At 42.9% G+C, this 18,501-nt stretch overlaps 1 protein-coding gene across 5 annotated transcripts in view; it reads left to right on the top strand.

Moving 5' to 3' along the window:
• Positions 1 to 18,501, top strand: part of ZNF385A (zinc finger protein 385A) — a 358,128-nt gene that overhangs the window by 230,954 nt on the left and 108,673 nt on the right. For 4 of the 5 annotated variants that reach the window (XM_088469211.1, XM_088469210.1, XM_088469215.1 and 1 more), the window contains one exon: positions 16,483 to 16,625. The exons of the other annotated variant lie outside the window; for it this stretch is intronic. In XM_088469211.1, coding sequence (XP_088325337.1) covers positions 16,483 to 16,625 — 143 coding nt within the window. The remainder of the gene's footprint in view (positions 1 to 16,482; positions 16,626 to 18,501) is intronic. 5 annotated transcript variants of the gene reach the window in all.

Here is an 18,501-nt window from a genome sequence, read left to right as displayed (position 1 = left end):
ATCCTGGACAACATCCTCCTCATTCAAGCTTGCTGCACAGGATTTTCATGAGAGCAATGTAGGTGCAGTTGCTTGCTTGCTACTTTTGCATTTGTTAGACATAGTCACAGAGTATACACTAATATGCGACAGAATACACCAAATGCAAATGGGTATGCAGGAATTGGAATGGCGTCTTGAGCTTGGGGAGGGGCCACTGTAATAGGGAAAGCTGACCTCTCCTGGCTGATTTTTGACCACCGGGATGCTGGATTCCTGCACCATATGTACCCTGTTGGTCTAGTGGATCACGCAGTCGAGGCCAGTGTTCTCTCTCAGCACCTCCGGTCTGCCTCAGGCTCAGGGGCGGGGTTTAGGGGGAGGGGCCGTTGCATCCTGGCAGTTGAAAGCTTAACTGTTTGGTGTCCGGTCCTTATCCACCACCTACACCCCATGGTATCCCTGTGGATCCCTATGGACCCTGTAGAAGAAATGACAGTTAGGAGCTGATTGGTTGGTACGTTATCACTTTCCACTTTATCACTCTAAGATTTAGTACAACAGTGTTTTTATACTTTCAATATGAATCGTACTTAGGGCCTGATTCAGACCCGGTCGCAATCGCTGAGCGCTCGCAACCGGGTCGATGGTGGCCCAGAGCGCATGTGCACGATGGAGCCGGCTCCGTCGTGCGCATACTCGAGACCCGGATAGTGATGGGCAAGCCGTCGCTCCGGGTCTCACACCAAAGGGGGCATGCTGTCGATGTTGAGTGACAGCATGCCCCCTTTGGCGGGCAGGCCGGGTGGGTGGCTGCCCAGACGGAGACGTTCCCATGAGAATGCCTACCATCTGGGGGCGGCCCCACTGACATCACAAGTGATGTCAGTGGGAGAGCTTTTGGCTCTGTTTGAGCCAAAAGCTCTCTGGGGCTTGCGGCCATGAGACCCTACCCCAAGGGTCTCGTCGCAAGCCCGATGGTCACAATGGTCTTGACCATCGCGACCATCATCCTGGCCGCTCGCATTAGCTGTGGGTGTCAACCCACAGCAATGCAAGCGGCCAGGAGGCCACTCCATTAAAAAAAAAAAGACACCCTGATTCAGAGCGAGCACTCTGTCAGAGCGTCTGGCTCGGAATCAGAGCCTGAATCCATTCCACTAATAGTACTTTGGATGGGATATACCCCATGGATCCCTCAAAGCTCTACATACAGGACCTGATTCAGACCCACTCCCTAAGGCGCGATCGCTTGCTGTGAGCGATTTTCGCCCATCTGCGCATGCGTATAATTCGCAGTGTGTGTGCGCAAGCCATTCATTGTGATCTGATTTTGGTAGCCACGATCAGGTCACTCCTTTGAGTGACAGATAGTGCAGTTTGTGGGTGGAAACAGGGGAAGGTGCTTGTGAACAGGGGAGTGGTGTTGCGAACGCAGGCGTCAGTCCCCCAAAACGCAGTTTAAAGGGCATGCATAATTAGCAAAGTTGCGTCATTGTACACGTCACCTGCATGTATTTCAGCCCACACTGATCGCAGTGCTTGCGGCGGGTAAAGGCAACCTCATGGGCTGCGAGCTGCTCCGATGGCTCATGATGGTCTCGATTAATTATACATTTCCCGGAGATGACGTGTGTTGCGAGAGGCAAGGGGGCGTCTTCAGACACTTGCGAATGCACTTTGCTGTAGCTCGCTAACACACAGTGGGCGTCCTTACGCGACGCAGTGCGACCGCTTAATTTACATATCCGGACCCTTTTTGCCAGCGAGCGATCGCATCTTGCGAGCGGGTCTGAATGAGCTCCATAGTCAGGAGTCAGGGCCACTGCTGATTTCTTTTTTCGCTCTGGAAACCCCACCAAAGCACTATTATTGGCTGATTCAATCCTGTGCAAGGAGGGCAGCTTCTTATTGAAGCCCAGGGTTCTATTTATCTGATTCTTCAGTGCTGAGCTTACCAGATGTAATCACAAATATTCTATGAAAGCCTAGGCATGTCATAACTGGCCGGGTATGAAACAAGCCAAGTGGTGTTGAAACTAAGAGTTGAGAAAACTGGGAAGGGATGTGTTGAGGACAAGTTTCCTTTTCCAGACCTCAGAAATCCCTACAGGGCAGGATCTAATCATGCTACATATAAAAGGGTGGGTTAGCCAGCAGCGTAATTGTGCTGATGGTCCAGAGAGACTGAAAAGACTGTAGGCCTTCCAGGAATTCTTACACTGAGATCACACTACAAAACAGATATATACTGTAAGTGCCATTCCTCTACGGAGAGAGGTGAGATCCTCATATCATCACATTTTATTTTGGCAAATCATCATTTGAGTAACTAATCTGTATAAGTCCTAGTTATACAGTAATATACAAAGTGGCCACATTTAGGTCTCTCCGGAGACAGCACATATCAGATTAAGTTGATATTGTTGTTACATGTAAGATGAGAAGCTGATGAAGTTGCAGGTTCCACAATTAGTGCTTCTAGACATGCTCGCTTTAACAGCGCATTGATTACTTAGCAAAAGAGGGCAGCGCAAGTGTAGATGTAACACTTAAGCTTAGCTGGGTACACACTGAGCGATGTGTACCCAGCCGATATGCCGGCCCGACATATCGGATCCTGGGTACACATCAGAACGAGGCAATGAACGATGGAACAATCCCTTGTTCTGTCCTTTCTCATCTGCAACATGACCGCATACGATATCGTCTGGTTAGACTTGCAGCACAACCGACTGGACGATGCCGCATGCGACCGTGGGAGCACGCATCTTGTCCGTACACACTGACCGATGCGGCCGATATTTTGTTCTGTTTCGACTGGAAACGATATATCGTGCCGACATCATCTCAGTGTGTACCCAGCTTTACGTGATTGTCACACATCTAATCATATGACACCTTCTTCGGGCAGGATCATGTATCCTCTTCTATAACTTTCGTTTTGAAAGATGAAGTGATAAATGACTTATTTATTAATATGTGGAGATAGCACAGATTTACTATTACCGATTATCGCAGTGATGGGAATTCTGCTACAGTTGTAATTTATTAATAATATACCATCAGAGCAGCTGAGTGATTTCCAGATAGCCGGCAATGGTGGCTGGGAGCGGTTAGAGTAGCTTTACAGGTGTGATTGGACTTAAAATGTTTAAAGAAATAGATAGATAGATAGATAGATAGATAGATAGATAGATAGATAGATAGATAGATATGAGATAGATAGATAGATAGATAGATAGATGGATAGATATGGGATAGATAGATAGATAGATAGATAGATAGATAGATAGATAGATAGATAGATAGATAGATAGATTGATTTTAGAACATTCAAGTTTGAATTTTTTTTTTTAAATAACTAAGACATTTTTTTCCATTAATGTCTTTTGATCTCACTATCCTGAGATGGGGCTAGCGAAAGAAGGATACAAGTACACCACAATCCTTATTATACAATTTTTTAATGCTTTGCATGGGAAAGTTTTCACCATTTGTAGCCTTGGATAGATAGGGAGAAGCCCCTTCACCAATGAAAATTTCCATTTTTGTGGGAAATAGTGCTCTTCTCTTGGTACTAACTAGGCCCCTTTGTGAGAGTTTAGGAGAAATATGTTTCCTTTTTTGGAAAACACACTTCTAGTTATTTTAGTGCAAGGATGAGGAACCTCAGGCCCGGGGACCGTATAAGGCCTGCGTAATCATTTGGTCTGGCCCTCGGAGCTTTTTTCTGCTAGCCTCATCTGGCTAGCAGGGTGCCTAGAATGGCACCCTGCAGCCAGAATCTATGCTGCAGTGCTACCTGGAGCGTCCTTAGGACGCTTCAGATGGTCACAGCGCTGCCCTTACAGCTCCCCGAAGCATCCTCAGGAGGGGGCGTGGCCTGCACCGGGCCCGCGAATAGTGTTATAAATCTCAAAATGGCCCTCGGCAGAAAAAAGGTTCCCCACCCCTGTTCTAGTGAGACAACATACATTTTAGAGTGTGTTTTGCTCACTGACATTCAGTGTTTTACAGTAGTAATTGCAGAGACAGGACATCACCACAGGCAGCCTGTTTCACTCTTTCTAGAGTTCATCAGTGTGGGACAGTGTCAGTATTCTTTGCTTTAGGGATGGTGTGGCCGCCACAGGGTATACTTATCATCGGAGCAATTCAGCATTGCTCTGATGCGGGGACAGCTGCACCAGAAAGCAGCTGTCTCCACGATTAGTAACACCTCTACTTCAGTAGCAGCGTTACTTACCTCCCCCATTGCACGCTACTCTGGGGAGGCAGTGAGGAGGCAGCAGAGGGATCCGCTCGGATCCCTCCGCAAACCCCAGACCTGCTTCCTATAGGAAGAAGCGGGGCTTCAAGAACCAGCGCCGTCTGAAAATGGGGTTTGTTCTCACAAGCAAACTCTGAGAACTTTGAGTTCTTGAAGTTTACCAAATGTTAGGTAGTTCTAGTGTTTCCGCTTGTGTAACAAGCCATTTAGGGGATGATGAATATGCCCCGGTGTCTTATTTTCTTACTGGGAAATGACATCTACAATACCGCCTTGGAAAATGTTTCCCTAAGTTCCCCCCTCCACCTTGCTGTTTTTTCCAAGGCTCCTCTGTGTATTTGAACCCTACCAAAAAAAAAAAGATGGGTCTGCATGGGAGAAACAGCCTCCGATTAAAATCCTGATGGTAAGTAGCAGGGATAGAGGGAGGGATAGGGCTAGGTTAGAGACTAGGGGGAGGGTTAGGTTTATGGTGCGGGGAGGGGGAGTTAGGTTTAGGCATTAGGGGGGGAGGGTAGGGTCATACACCGGGGAGGGAGGATTAGGGTAGAGATAGAGGGAGGGTTAGCATACTGGCCGACAAATGTTGGTATTCTCACCCTGTGGGGATGCCGGCATTGGGATTTTGACCGCCGGGATCCTGACCGCCGGCATCCCGTAGCCAACATGGGAGAAACCCCTGCCCCCTCCAAAAAAATTAATTCTGTAAAATTATAGGCGCTCGCTGCAAATGGGGACAGCAGCTTTCCCACTCCCCCGATAGGCCCCGCCAACTGGCTCGGGCCAGGTAATTAGAACCCCCCTCTCTTTACCCCTGCCCACTTGTAGATCCAACTGTATGTTACAGGATGGAAACTTTAGCCATTCCTAGATTAAGCATGCCTGTGCCAATGATAATTCTTATGACCTAAATCAGTTTAACAAAAAGCAGCTAAAGCTGTGTAATCCATAAACAATATGTGACCTAAATCTGCACAGAGGCTTCCACAAAAAGAAGAGAGAATATTTTATTTTCTTCTGGATAGAGACAGAAATACATTAGATTGACACTGTCTTCAGTTCATTTAACACAAAGCAGAAAGAGGAGAGTTTTCCTTACACTGAAGTGGCACTGTGTGATACAGGCGGCTAACAGTCAGGGTCTATCACATCTGTTCGCACCATACAAGATGACAAAGTGACTGAGTGGGAGAAAATCTATGGTCCACTGAGCCTGTCCCTTTATTTGACAGTGACAGTCTCACAACTTATTGCAGTGACTGGTTGTAAACGTTGTAGCATTAAATAAAGCTCATGTTGGAGCTCACATGTGCAGCTTTACACTGTGAAACACTTTTAAAACACTTATAGGAAAAACTTATCAAATTAGATCTAGAGCCAATTCAGTGTGTTTACCCTAATGCAAAACAGCACGTACTGTGCTAACAAAAAAGTTGATGTTTCCATTTCAATCATGTTCAACTAGGCATGACAGTACATGATAACTGCATTGCTCATCACAGAGATCACCATTATTAACAGTTATCTATATAGTGCCCTCATATTACGTAGTATTTTACAGAACATGTTTAATCAGTCTCGGCACTAGCTTAGCTTACAATCAAGCCCTTTGGCCACACACATTTTCAAATGGTAGTTCACATGATCATACAGTAGATACAGAATTAGTAAGACATAATGGGCTGGATACATTATTATGAATTATGAATTATATGGTCCACATTTCTCATGTGCACCAAGCTTAGGAAATCAAAGCTTTTCGCAGCTTGGACCCTCTGGGCAATGCCATCTTCAGGTGGCATTGCCCAATAGAAGCATATTGGACCTCATTCAGAGCCGGTCGCAAGCGCTGAGCGCTCACAACCGGGTTGATGTTTAGGCCCTGTGCAGCGGCCACACTGTGCGTGCGCAAGCCCTGGAGCGAGAGACAAATTCTCTCGCTCCAGAGCTCACTACAAAAGGAGGGGCTGTCGATATTGATCGACAGTTCGACCCGTTTTGTAGGCGTGGCCGGGGGGGTGGTTTCACAAACGGAGGCGTTCCTTAAGGAACGCCTGCCGTTTTGTGTGCGGCCGCACTGACATCAGCAGTGATGTCAGTGGGAGCTTCCTGCTCGATCAGAGCAGGAAGCTCCCTGGGGCTTGCGGTTGCCGAGACCCAACCTTAGGGTCTCGTCGCAAGCCCTGATGGTCATGATGGTCTTGACCATAGCGACCATCAACCTGGTTGGTCGCTAAAGCTGTGGGTGGTAACCCACAGCTTAGCTAGCGACCAGGAGCCCGCACTTGAAAAGTCAAGCGGCCGCCCTCATTCAGAGCGCGCGCTCACTTCTTGCGACCGCCTTTGAATGAGGGCCATTGTGTGCTGTGAGATGGATCCAATTGAATCCCACCCAGCAACCCCCGCGGCACGTGCGTCATGTGATGCATGCACAAAGGGACCACTGAGTCATAAACCCGGAAGTCCTTCTATAGCAAAGGACAGCTCTTTTTGGCATGCATGCGATGAGTGGTGGGATGCATTACATACAAAATGCAATGCTTGGTGCATGAAGGGATTGCAAATTCAGATGCATAATCGCTCATATCAGAGGTCAAACTTTGACAGACTATCTGCACCTATCATAAGGCTGGTGCAAGTTTCTATGGTTTGACCGAGTCTGAAGACTCACCTGAAGATGACATTACCCATAGGGATGATGCATTCCGGTGCTTAGTACATCTGGGGTTTATTACAGCTATAGAATGGGATGTATTAAAGAGGAAAATGCGGTAAAACACCAAAAAAAGCTGCTTTCGGGTTTTACCGAATTTCCCCCTTTAGTACATCCCACCCTTTAGCTGAATATGGTCATTGTATTTATACCTCTATTGGATACTATGGGGTATATGTAATAGGCTGTGGTTTTCAAGCATTGACAAGTCCCGTGCGAGACTGACCAATGTTTTAAAGTAACAGTCATTTAAAAGGCAAAATCAACCTGGTCCTGCCTGTTAAATGACTGCTACTTTAAAACATTGGTCAGTCTCACATGGTACTTGTCGATGCTTGAAGTCCGCAGCCTATTACATATACCCCCATATCTAGCACCGTTCTCTACCACCTCCCCCCCCTTTTTTGTCTTGAATATTTTGCTCCTAGGAGGCTGTAACAAACCATGAAAATGTATTAAATATTTGTAGAAGTATATTATTAAATATAGAATCATTGCTGGAAGTGAGGGACGACAAATTAATATTCTTTTCAGATGATTGTGGTTAGAGACAGAAAAGAGCCATCCAAGCATATAGGGTATATTGGAAACAAGTGCTAATTACAGAGGACAACACTCACTAGCCTGGAGAAGGTAGTCAGATGTTGCCGATGAGGCTATATGACTCCATATATCATGGCGCTAATAGTTAACCTGTGATTCTCATTTTTGTGGTATATTGAGCACAATACTCACATGGCTCATAGGAGGGGGTGCCTGCTCCCTACTTTCCTTAGTGGGGTCCTTCTGAAAAATTTATTATTGCTGACACAGTGGAGTGACTGCTTCCTTTTATCCATATCGGCTGAGATTACCAGTAGGATGGTGATGTATTTGCTCTAGTATTGATTAGTTAACAATGATGTTCCTGTAAATATGCTGTACTATACATAGCCTGATGTATGCTCTTTTGTATACATTGTAATAAACAGTATACAGTATAATTAATCATCGAGAGACTGAACTGTATAGAGCATCAATGACAGGTTATATCGAGCTACCTGATAATCTGTCTTATTTATTACAGGCGTGTCTGCCTATTGTTCTTCCTGCACATGTTAGTACAGTTACACACGTGTATCAAATAAATTCTACACAATCATGCCAGCAAGATACTCATGTACACATATCAGTAATATGTAGCTTATCCAGTCTTTCATTTCCACATTTTGTTTTGGGTGTTCTGAATGTAAATTAGATTAAACAGAATATTTATCAAGATTAATTATGTTAAAAATAGATCATTTTTGTTACTACCGTTTTAGTAGGTTTTCCATCTTCAGATAAATTTGATGTGCACATGCTTTCCTGCAACTTCTTCTAAATATATTGTATATATTATGCTTTACTGTCTTTTATTTATTTTTTTTGCATCCTTTTGTGTTTTTCACCAGTCTTTATAGCATCAAGGCTTGCTTGTTTATTTACATTGTCCTTGCGCTTTTTAAACAAGAGTTTGTTAAATATCGGGAAGTTATTATTCTCAGTGCACGCCCATGGAAACGCATGTAAAAGCTTCTTAACTACATGTCAATGCATTTACACTGCACTCCCTTAATATAAGTAGTCAATTACGTTGATCGGACACAGTGGATTTGAACAATTAGTGAATAGGTACAATCTCATTTGGCCAATTACCTGCACTTAATTAAGGTTAGAGATGCATCTTAATAAAAGAAGTTAAATGCCACTCTGTATGTAGCCCTTAAAAAGAGATTGGAAGATAAATGGAACGGGAAAACACAGTAATTGTGATTTTCTTTATGATGTATATTTTTTTCAAACAACTAGCAAAATAATTTTAGTTCGAACATTTTAAATTGTTAAATGTAGTTGAGGAACCTTATAAATGTCACCTAGAACTGTGCTTGCCATGCACTGACCTCTGGGTTTATGACTCAGGGGTTAAAAAGTGCAGCCATCAAACTGCGGATATGCTAGCAGCATGTGGTAACATCGCAACCCGATAGAAATCTGTGAGGTATTCTGCTGTGCCATGGGACTGCAGCACATCATATCCCCCATTTCTGCTGCTGACCCTTTTCTTACATATGGGGATCTCTATGTGACGCGGTAAACCTCAGAGGATTTACCACATTTTTCCATTTCATACAACCTGTCCCAAGAGTCCACAGCATCAATGTTTTTTGTAGCACATTTCCAGAGTGCCAACAGAACGAACACTATGGCAGCTCACATGAAACAGGAGAGAAAGGCACACTGAGAGACAGGTAGTCACCAAATACTGTGGTACTTATCCATTATACCTACTGTATACAATTCCATAGAGCTGCATTTTCTGCAATATCTCCAGGATCAGACCTTTCCTCACCCTGGAGGCTACCAAATCTTACTCAACCTTCTCCTCTCTGGTATGCCACTATCCTGCCCGCCCCCCCCGCCCCTTCAATATGCCCTGAATGCTGCTACTCTTGTCTTCTTTTCCAGTTGCTCTGGTTCGACCACTCCTCTCCTTCATTAGCTCCCTTTCCCCTACAGAATAGAATAGAACAGTTAAAGCTTCTTTCCATCACTTTCAAAGCAGTCAACTACTCCCCCCACTCTTACATCTATGACCCCATCTCTATTCATTTGCCCTCTCATCCTCTTAGCTCTTCCTTATTATAGCCTGGTCTCCTTCTTGATTTCCTCCTAAAACTGCCATGCAGAAGACTTCTCCCATGCTGCTCTCCTTCTCTGGAGCTCATTATCCCCTCCTATTAGAATGTCTACCAGCCTGCAGATATTCAGATGTGTCCTGAAAACACAGCTGCTCATTAGAAGCCTACCAGCCCTGCTCGCACTCTTTATTCACATCCTTTGCTAAATTGCTCTCATCTCTTCCCAGTTTTACCCCACAAACCCTTGGACTGTAAGCTCCCACTAGCAAGGCCCTCACCCTGCAGTGTCTTTGTCTCCACTCCAGTTTGCTTCCACTCAGTCAGCAACTCTGATCCTTTATGTCCGCTCTTCCCAGGGCACTGGGTCATTGAGTGCTGCTCTTAATAACTAATTTACTTGCATCATTATCTCATTGTGGAGGAGATGTATCAAACCTTCAAGAAAGATTTAAGTGGAGAAGTTGCCCATAGCAACCAATCAGCTTCTTCCTGTCATTTATCTAGCACAGCCTGTAAAATGACATAAGTTGACTGGTTGGTTTGGGCAACTTCTCCACTTTTATCTCCCCCTGTCTGATTTTTGACCCTGTACGGTCTGTTTGAACCTTTTGTTTGTTCATAATATTGTAATTTTAGCGGTATGGAGCTGTGTATACCTGGTGGCACCATATAAATAAAATATAACAATAATAGGACAGGGAGGTCCATCTTACAGTTGCAGGTCCATTCAGGATATAACCATGATGGGATCTGAAGCAAATAAATAAAATAATTTATGTTGCTTTGACATTACTGCTCCTGCCCCAGGGTATAGATTCACCAGCCCACACATTGCGTTACCTCAATGTAAGTCTATCAAGCTGTCTGTTACACCATATCTCACCACTTCAGTATGCCTCTGAAGGATGGTACATACATTCAGAAAACCCAGTCGCCAAGAGATAGGGATGGCCAATGGCCATCAATGGTGAAGTATCAATGGTGTGCACCACTCGATGGCCACCAATGCCGGGTACACGGCAGGTGCGGGACAATCAAAAATTGGGGCGGGGCTAAGCTGCATGTTAAGAGAAGAAAAACAAAACATCGGGTTCCACTTTGCCATTGACGGCGGAGAACCATTGGCTCTCTGCCATCAATGGCAAAACCATCGGTCATCAGTAGTAAACCATCAATGTTTATTAGCTATCGATGGTCTATGGCCATCCCTACCAAGAGAGTAGCTGTATGGGATGTTATCCTACAACATTTAATGCAATCTATCTATCTATCTATCTATCTATCTATCTATCTATCTATCTATCTATCTATCTATCTATCTATCTATCTACACACACATGCACAAACAATATATATGCACGCGCGTGTGTTTTTGGCTTGACTTTTATAAAGGTTTTACGGCTCTCTGCTTCCCTCTGGTGTTCAACTCACTGTACTGTTCAGTTGATGTCACACAGTAAACCTGGGGGAGGCTGACAATTTTTTGGATGTGACAGAACATAACTTTTGCCAGTTTAGTTAAAACACAACAAATTTATAATTTTCTTATACATTTAAGCATTAAAATAATGAAATAAGTAGTTTGTTTTACTTACAGACTTATATATTAGCCAATGCTTTTTATGTTTGTGACATGTAACCAGTATGATAAAACCTGTGAGTTTCCGTAAGAGCTGCAGCTGTTCAGGAAACATAAGAATAAAAGAAACACCCAGAATAGTAACTGGCTAGCTGGAGACGAGGAATACTCTGAGGGTCACCAAAAAAAGTCAGATAATAAAAAGCCTTCAACTTAATTTTACAAAAAGTAATATTAAACTCTACCAAAGATGCACTATTTCTGTCATATGAACCACTGGCCCTGATTCAGACCGTGACGCTCTTACAGAGCTCTTACAGAGCGCTCACTGTGAATCAGGGGGGCTTTTTTTTTTAGAACGGCCTCCTGGCCACTCGCATAGCTGTGGGTGACCACCCACAGCTACAGCGAGCGGCCATGATGATGGTCGCGATGGTCAAGACCATCGCAACCATCGGGCTTGCGACGAGACCCTTGTGGTAGGGTCTCGTGGCCGCAAGCCCCAGAGAGCTTTCGGCTCTAACAGAGCCGGAAGCTCTCCACTGACATCACTTGTGATGTCAGTGGGGCCGCCCCCAAACGACAGGCGTTCTAATGGGAACGCTTCCGTTTGGGCAGCCACCCCCGGCCCGCCCACCAAAGGGGGCGAGCTATCACTCAACATCGACAGCTCATGCCCGTCGCTATCCAGGTGCCCGGCGCTATCCGGATCTCGCGCATACGCACGACGGAGCCGGCTCCATCGTGCGCATGCGCTCTCGGCCACCATCGACCCGGTTGCGAGCGCTCAGCGCTTGCGACCGGGTCTGAATCAGGCCTACTATGTATTGCACTGGTAACACAAATAGAAAAAAGTTGAAATATGTAGATGTTGTATATAGGATATTACAGCAGGATTCGGTTAATAAATGGTTAGTATTATATAATAATGCTATAGTCCTATGTAGAGTAAAGGCCCCCATACATCAGAGATTGATTGCAGCAATTCTGCAATTTGCAATCGATTGTGTATAAAAATCTTTCCCTTTTTCAATCGTTTGCAGATTGCAGAATTGCCACTATCGATTGAAAAAGGGAAATATTTTTATACACAATCGATTGCAAATTGCAGAATTGCTGCAATCAATTGCTGATGTATGGGGGCCTTAACTCTACATAGGACTATAGCATTATTATATAATACTAACCATTTATTAACCAAATCCTGCTGATGTATGGGGGCCCTAAGCGTGTCTGTGCAGTTTATGACTGCACCTGGTGTGAGGGGGTGGGTGCTGTCTATATATGGTACATGATTTGTGTTGCCTGGGACTTATTACAAGTGACTCACCTGCAGTATGTGTATAATGCTGTATGTCAGTATACGGGCTCACCTCCCCTCCAACACACACACACTGCACATTAGCTGCTGAGAAGTATATACTGGCAGGAGACCTATGTATATAAATCTTGGTGTTTTATTACTAATATTTGAAGAGGCAAGTGAATGAAGGTGTTATGTTTAGAAGAAACTTAGATATTTACCGAGATAAATTGGACATAGCACTTTTATCCACAATATATATCAGTAAATAGACTACCAACCTTTAAAATAACATTGTTACTATGATCCCTAGGTCACAACACCTTCATTCGTTATAAAAGTCATTTTTCAGAAAATTGTTACATAACAGCTTCATCCACTCACCGATTTATCAATACTCTCAACATTCTTCAGTTATATATAATTTTTTATCGTCACATATGATTTATATCGGGAATATGACATTTTAGTTAGCAAATAATTACAGGTCTCAATAAGAGCCTGTCCCAGTGAAGACTTAAAATTCAAGTGTGAGGTAACACTATTGCTTTACTGCTTAGTTCAGTCCCGGTATGCCTACTGTGTGGCCATCGGAATGTACCTACAGGCTACAATGGCTAATGCCATCTGAAGATGGCAGTGGCTATTGGGGCCACACTCCAAAATGGTAATCTTTTTGGAGCTTGTAAATGAAGCATTTTTACAGTCCCTATAGAATGCTACGAGGACCACTACGAGGACTGCTTTGTGCAAGAACACAGAGGGACACTGCAGGGATATCTGATATCTGCTGCTGTAACCACATAATAAATGGACCCCACACTTAAATAAGCAAAACTATTTAAATAAATAGGCCCCTAAAAAGGTAGATAACAACTTTACTCATATTAAAACAATGGGTCTGATTCAGAGATGAATGCAGTAGCACAGTCGCTATGTCTTTGTAACGTAGTAATAGTAACATAGCCACTGCTAAAATATGCAAAAGCCGCAGGCTTCTCTGATCCAGTGCTGCATGGGGAGACACAGCCATCAGTTCAACTGCGTATTTCAGATTTATGTACATCTCTGAATTAGGCCCAATGACAGCAACAGCGTGATACATATCATAATTGTAACTGTTTGAATTTCTGAGCCATATCCTCCTGTTCAACTATTTAGTGGCTCCCCTTTAAGGTTAATTAATTTCCCCTCCTTTAAGGTGCTCTAATTTGCGAATGCATTTTAAGGCGTGTTTTATGAGAGTCTTGGGGGTAAACTTATCAAAGGTCGATTTCAAACGATTGTAAAATTTACCCCTTAGATGCTTGTTTATGTTTTTATTCCTTCTAAAAGTTTCACAGAAACAGCTGTTTCCCAAGAGAGCAGAGTGGAGGCCCCTTCTAATGGTGCGTACACACGTAGAAATTTAAAAGAACGATTTGAACGATATTATCGTTCAAAATGCTAATTTAAATGGTCCCTACCAACTTACCATCGACCAGCGATGCGCGGCCACGTATGGACGATAGCGATATCGTCCATCGGCTGTGCATGTCGGTCAACTTGCTCGATATCGAGCAGGTTACTATAGGGACCCGCGATCGTTGATAGCGGGTCGTTATAGTCGTCGTTAAGTAGGTGGTGTGCTGGATGATCGATAACGATTATCCAGCACACCAGGGAGGATGCATAACGATCAGCTAGTGATATCGTATCGCTGGCTGATCGCTACGTGTGCACGCACCATAACACGGTGTACAGTATGTGCAGTAGACGTATGCACTGGACTGTGCATGCTCAAAAGAGACCCTACTCAAGAGCAGCCTATCTGGGCCCCTACTCAAATGTTGCTATGGCAATGCACTGCTCGTCTCCTAATACAACTTTTTAATAAAAAAATAAATAAATATATATATATATATATATATATATATATATATATAAAATAAAGATCCTATTATCAGGATCTGCTCAGTATTCTAAAAACTGGATAGCACAACCCAGAAAGGAAACCGTCAAACTCAGATTTCATGCATTAACATTTTTATTTAATAATAAGGATGTATTTTCAACTTTACAAATTTGTATCTGAAAAATGTAAAGCAGGATCAGAGCTGCTTCTGTCCAGATGGCCGTCTCTACAGCCGTCTGCTATTGTCATAAGCTACGATTCATCTAATAATCGCAAACTTTTCATACATACAATGGTGTGTTCTGAGCTTGTAAAACCTCAGCTGTCTCTTTGGTGCATATACCCAAAATACCTGTGAAGTTTGAAAAGCTCCACACAGAGAATAACATCAAAGGGCTCTTTTGTAGGTCATATAAATGGCAACATAATTATTAGATTCACCCTTGTCGGATGATTACAACCTGAATCTGAGACACAGTGAGTGTGCTCAGAGATCACGTCAGCCTTTTTAGAAACATATTGATGTGTTCTTTGCAAAATGAACTGACTCTATTGCTGCCGGCGAGGTTGTGCAAAATCCTGACATTTCCAAAAACAAGAAAAAGATGATCTGAATTTAGAACTATGGGAAGATAACATTTATACTGTAGTAATTATTTTTCCTGATTGCTGAGTCCAAAGTTGTTTTACACAACAATGTAACTTGAACCAGTTATTATGTTCTTCTACATGTTGTTCAACGTTCTAAGTATACCATACTGGTGGCACAATAATGATAATTATTACACCAGTTGTTATAAATCATTTTTTTAAAAGATTGGGCAAACTTTAATATTTTATTAAATACAAGTTGTATTTATAGATGTGGATCTAGCATTTATGTGATTTAGTAAATTATATGAATGACAGCAATATTAGTAAATAACTAGACAGGCTTTTCGTGAGTTATTAAGGTAATAAACGTACTAGTTTTTAGGGCTTTTCACCTATAGAGAGCACTAACATTTATCAAGTTGTACATACTCCTATGTAACATTTAGTAAATGCATAGTTTTACCTTTGTGGCTGCCTTTTCTGTTACAGTATGTTTTTTCATCAACACCTTTATATCATCCAGGCCAAGTTGTTGTTTCTTAATCATTCCCTTGAATACAAACAAAAATAGCTCTTCGAATGCAGCTACAGTATATCTAATCTATAGAACAGAGCTGTGCAGGATTGTATCCAAGGGCAATGAAAATAATGATAATATATAACTATAAAGACATAAGGGCAGCACAGACGGTGTAATGGTTAGTGTTACTGCCTCACAGGACTGAGGTCATGGGTTTGATTCCCACCACGGCCCTACCTGTGTGGAGTTTGTATATTCTCCCTGTGCTTGCGTGGGTTTCCTCCTGGTGCTCCGGTTTCTTCCCACACTCCAAAAATATACTGCTAGGTTAATTGGCTCACAACACAAATTACCCCTAGTGTGTGCGCATGTGATAGGGAATATAGATTGAAAGTTCCACTGTGGCAGATGTGAATGGCCAAATATTCTCTGTAAAGCGCTGCGGAATATGTGTGCGCTATATAAATAACTGGTAATAATAATAACAATAATAAGGAAGCCAGGTAGATAAATATTGTACAGTATATAGTAAGTGTATTTAGTAAAATGTATATGGTGCAGTGTATAAACTAACACATATTTCTTAAAGGTGTAAAACCCTTTTACTTTAGTAGAACTTGTGTTTCATGGTTTAGATGCATCTTCTCACGGCAAAAATGTCTACAGTGTAATGTCGGCCGCACAATGCCGACAAGGAAGTAATGTTATTGAAATCATATTAATTGTATCTGCATTATAAATGTAAAGATGATCCTTTGACATTTGACATCATATCAAAAGTTTTAATGCGGATGTAGTTAAAATGTTTTCAATAACTTTACTACTGAGTCAACAGCATAACTGCTGACTGCTTACCTCTCATTTCTTACATGCTCTCTAATGAAGCATTTTATGCACCAGACATTATAATATTGTGATATGGTATTTTGGATTGCTTCACTCAATGCTACTCATATTCTCTTTTCAGGGAGTATTAACAGAGGTGGTAGTCTGCCTGCCCTGTTCCGCAGCCCACCAGCTATGGTCCAGCGCCATCTGAATATTAAACCTTTCCTCTCATTTCCTGTGGAGCCGCAGCCAGCTTTTGGCCTCTTCCCCAGGTTCAGCACGGTATGTTATATCACATATACGTTAGGCGTTATGTACATTTTAGTTGACAATTATAAATGTTATTGTAACCCAGAGTTTCCTAAACTCTGCCATTACAGTCCAGTTTTTAAAGATATCCATGTCAGTCACATCACTGCTCCTAAGTGTGGGGACAGATTTGGAGGCCCCATGTGTGCCTGTAAAAATCAGACTGGGAACAAACCTGTGGTGTTTTAGGATTATATAGGTCAATATGAATTAAAGGTATTTTGGACCAGACAGTAACCACTATTAGTTAGTTGATCATTTGCTTAAATTCCAGCCAGGGGGATTTAGAAGATTACACGTGAGTGTATGTGTTTATTTCAGCTGTTAATGAACTTTACATAAGAACACCAACAATCCCCCAGGCAGACCCATAATATCCGGCATTAACTCCATGACAGCAAACCTTTCCCAGTACATAGATCATTTACTACAACCCTACGTAAAACAGCAACAATCCTACATACAGGACACGACACACATACTAAACATTCTCGAAGGGATCAAGTGGGGTGATGACCACTGACTTTTGACAAGCGACGTAACATCATCATACACAGTTATTGACCATAAGCAAGGAGTGGACAGCATCAAACATTTTCTGGACAGAGACCCGATTTTAGACCCCGCACAAGCCCAATTCATACTCCAAGGCATAGACTTTATCCTGACGCACAATTATTTCTGGTTTGACAATGACTTTTACAGACAGAAGACAGGGACCGCCATGGGAACCAGATTTGCCCCCAGCTATGCCAACCTGTTCATGAGTGATGGGAGGAGGAATATATCTGGTCAGGGCATAGCTGGGAGAAAAATCTGGTCCTATGGGCTAGGTACATTGACGACGTCATCTGCATTTGGAAAGGACCTTACAACACCCTCACGGACTTCTTGACTTATATCAACGACAATGACAGGCATCTCCAATTCACCACACACTACAGCAGGACAGACGTCAATTTTCTTGACTTACAGATCTTCATCTACCACCAACAAATCCATACAAAGACATTTCATAAGCAAGTCGACGTAAACAGTTTCATACTCTCAAGCAGTGGTCATCACCCCAATTGGTTACACAATATACCTACAGGACAGTTCAAACGGATTTGTCGCAATTGCACCAAGCTCAGCGACTATTACGAACATGGCGAAACAATGAAACAACAATTTATGGAAAAGTATTACGACAGCACAACACTTCAGAATACATTTGACAAAATAGGCACAGAAGAAAGAGCTCCATTGCTTCAATACAAAGAAAGAAAATTAGAGACCCACATAGATAGTGTACCATTCATTACACAGTTCAACACTAGTGCCCCCAGGATTAGACAAATAGTAAGGAAACATTGGAACCTGCTCCTTAAGGACGAAACATTAGCCGCTATACTACCATCACAACCTAAGGTGATCTATAGGAAGGCGCCTAACATCAAAACTAAACTAGTCACCAACTACATACCCCCCACCACAGCAAGACAAATGACCATAGACCAACAACCCCTCAGAAAAGGATTCTACTGTTGTGGCACATGCAGTAACTGCCGCACCCTAAGACACAGAAGCACCAGACCAACCACTACCTTTTCCTCCACGTACACAGGAAACACCTACAACATCCAAGAACATATATCATGCAACACAAGCCATGTGATATATTTAATAGAATGTCCTTGCAAACTACAGTATATAGGGTGCACCATCAGACCCCTAAAAACAAGGATAGCAGAACACTTTAGAGGAATCAGGAATAAGACAGACACGCACAATGCCCCTATACATTTTCAAGACAAGCATGACAGCTGCACCTCGGGCATGACATTCACGGGCATAAAAACAATCAGCA

The sequence above is a fragment of the Taudactylus pleione genome, unplaced genomic scaffold, assembly GCF_031769625.1.
Source record: "Taudactylus pleione unplaced genomic scaffold, aTauple2 ptg000089l, whole genome shotgun sequence".
Taxonomy (NCBI): Eukaryota; Metazoa; Chordata; class Amphibia; order Anura; family Myobatrachidae; genus Taudactylus; species Taudactylus pleione.
The sequence above is the reverse complement of the archived record's forward strand: the minus strand, read 5'-3'. Positions and strand labels throughout refer to the sequence as shown.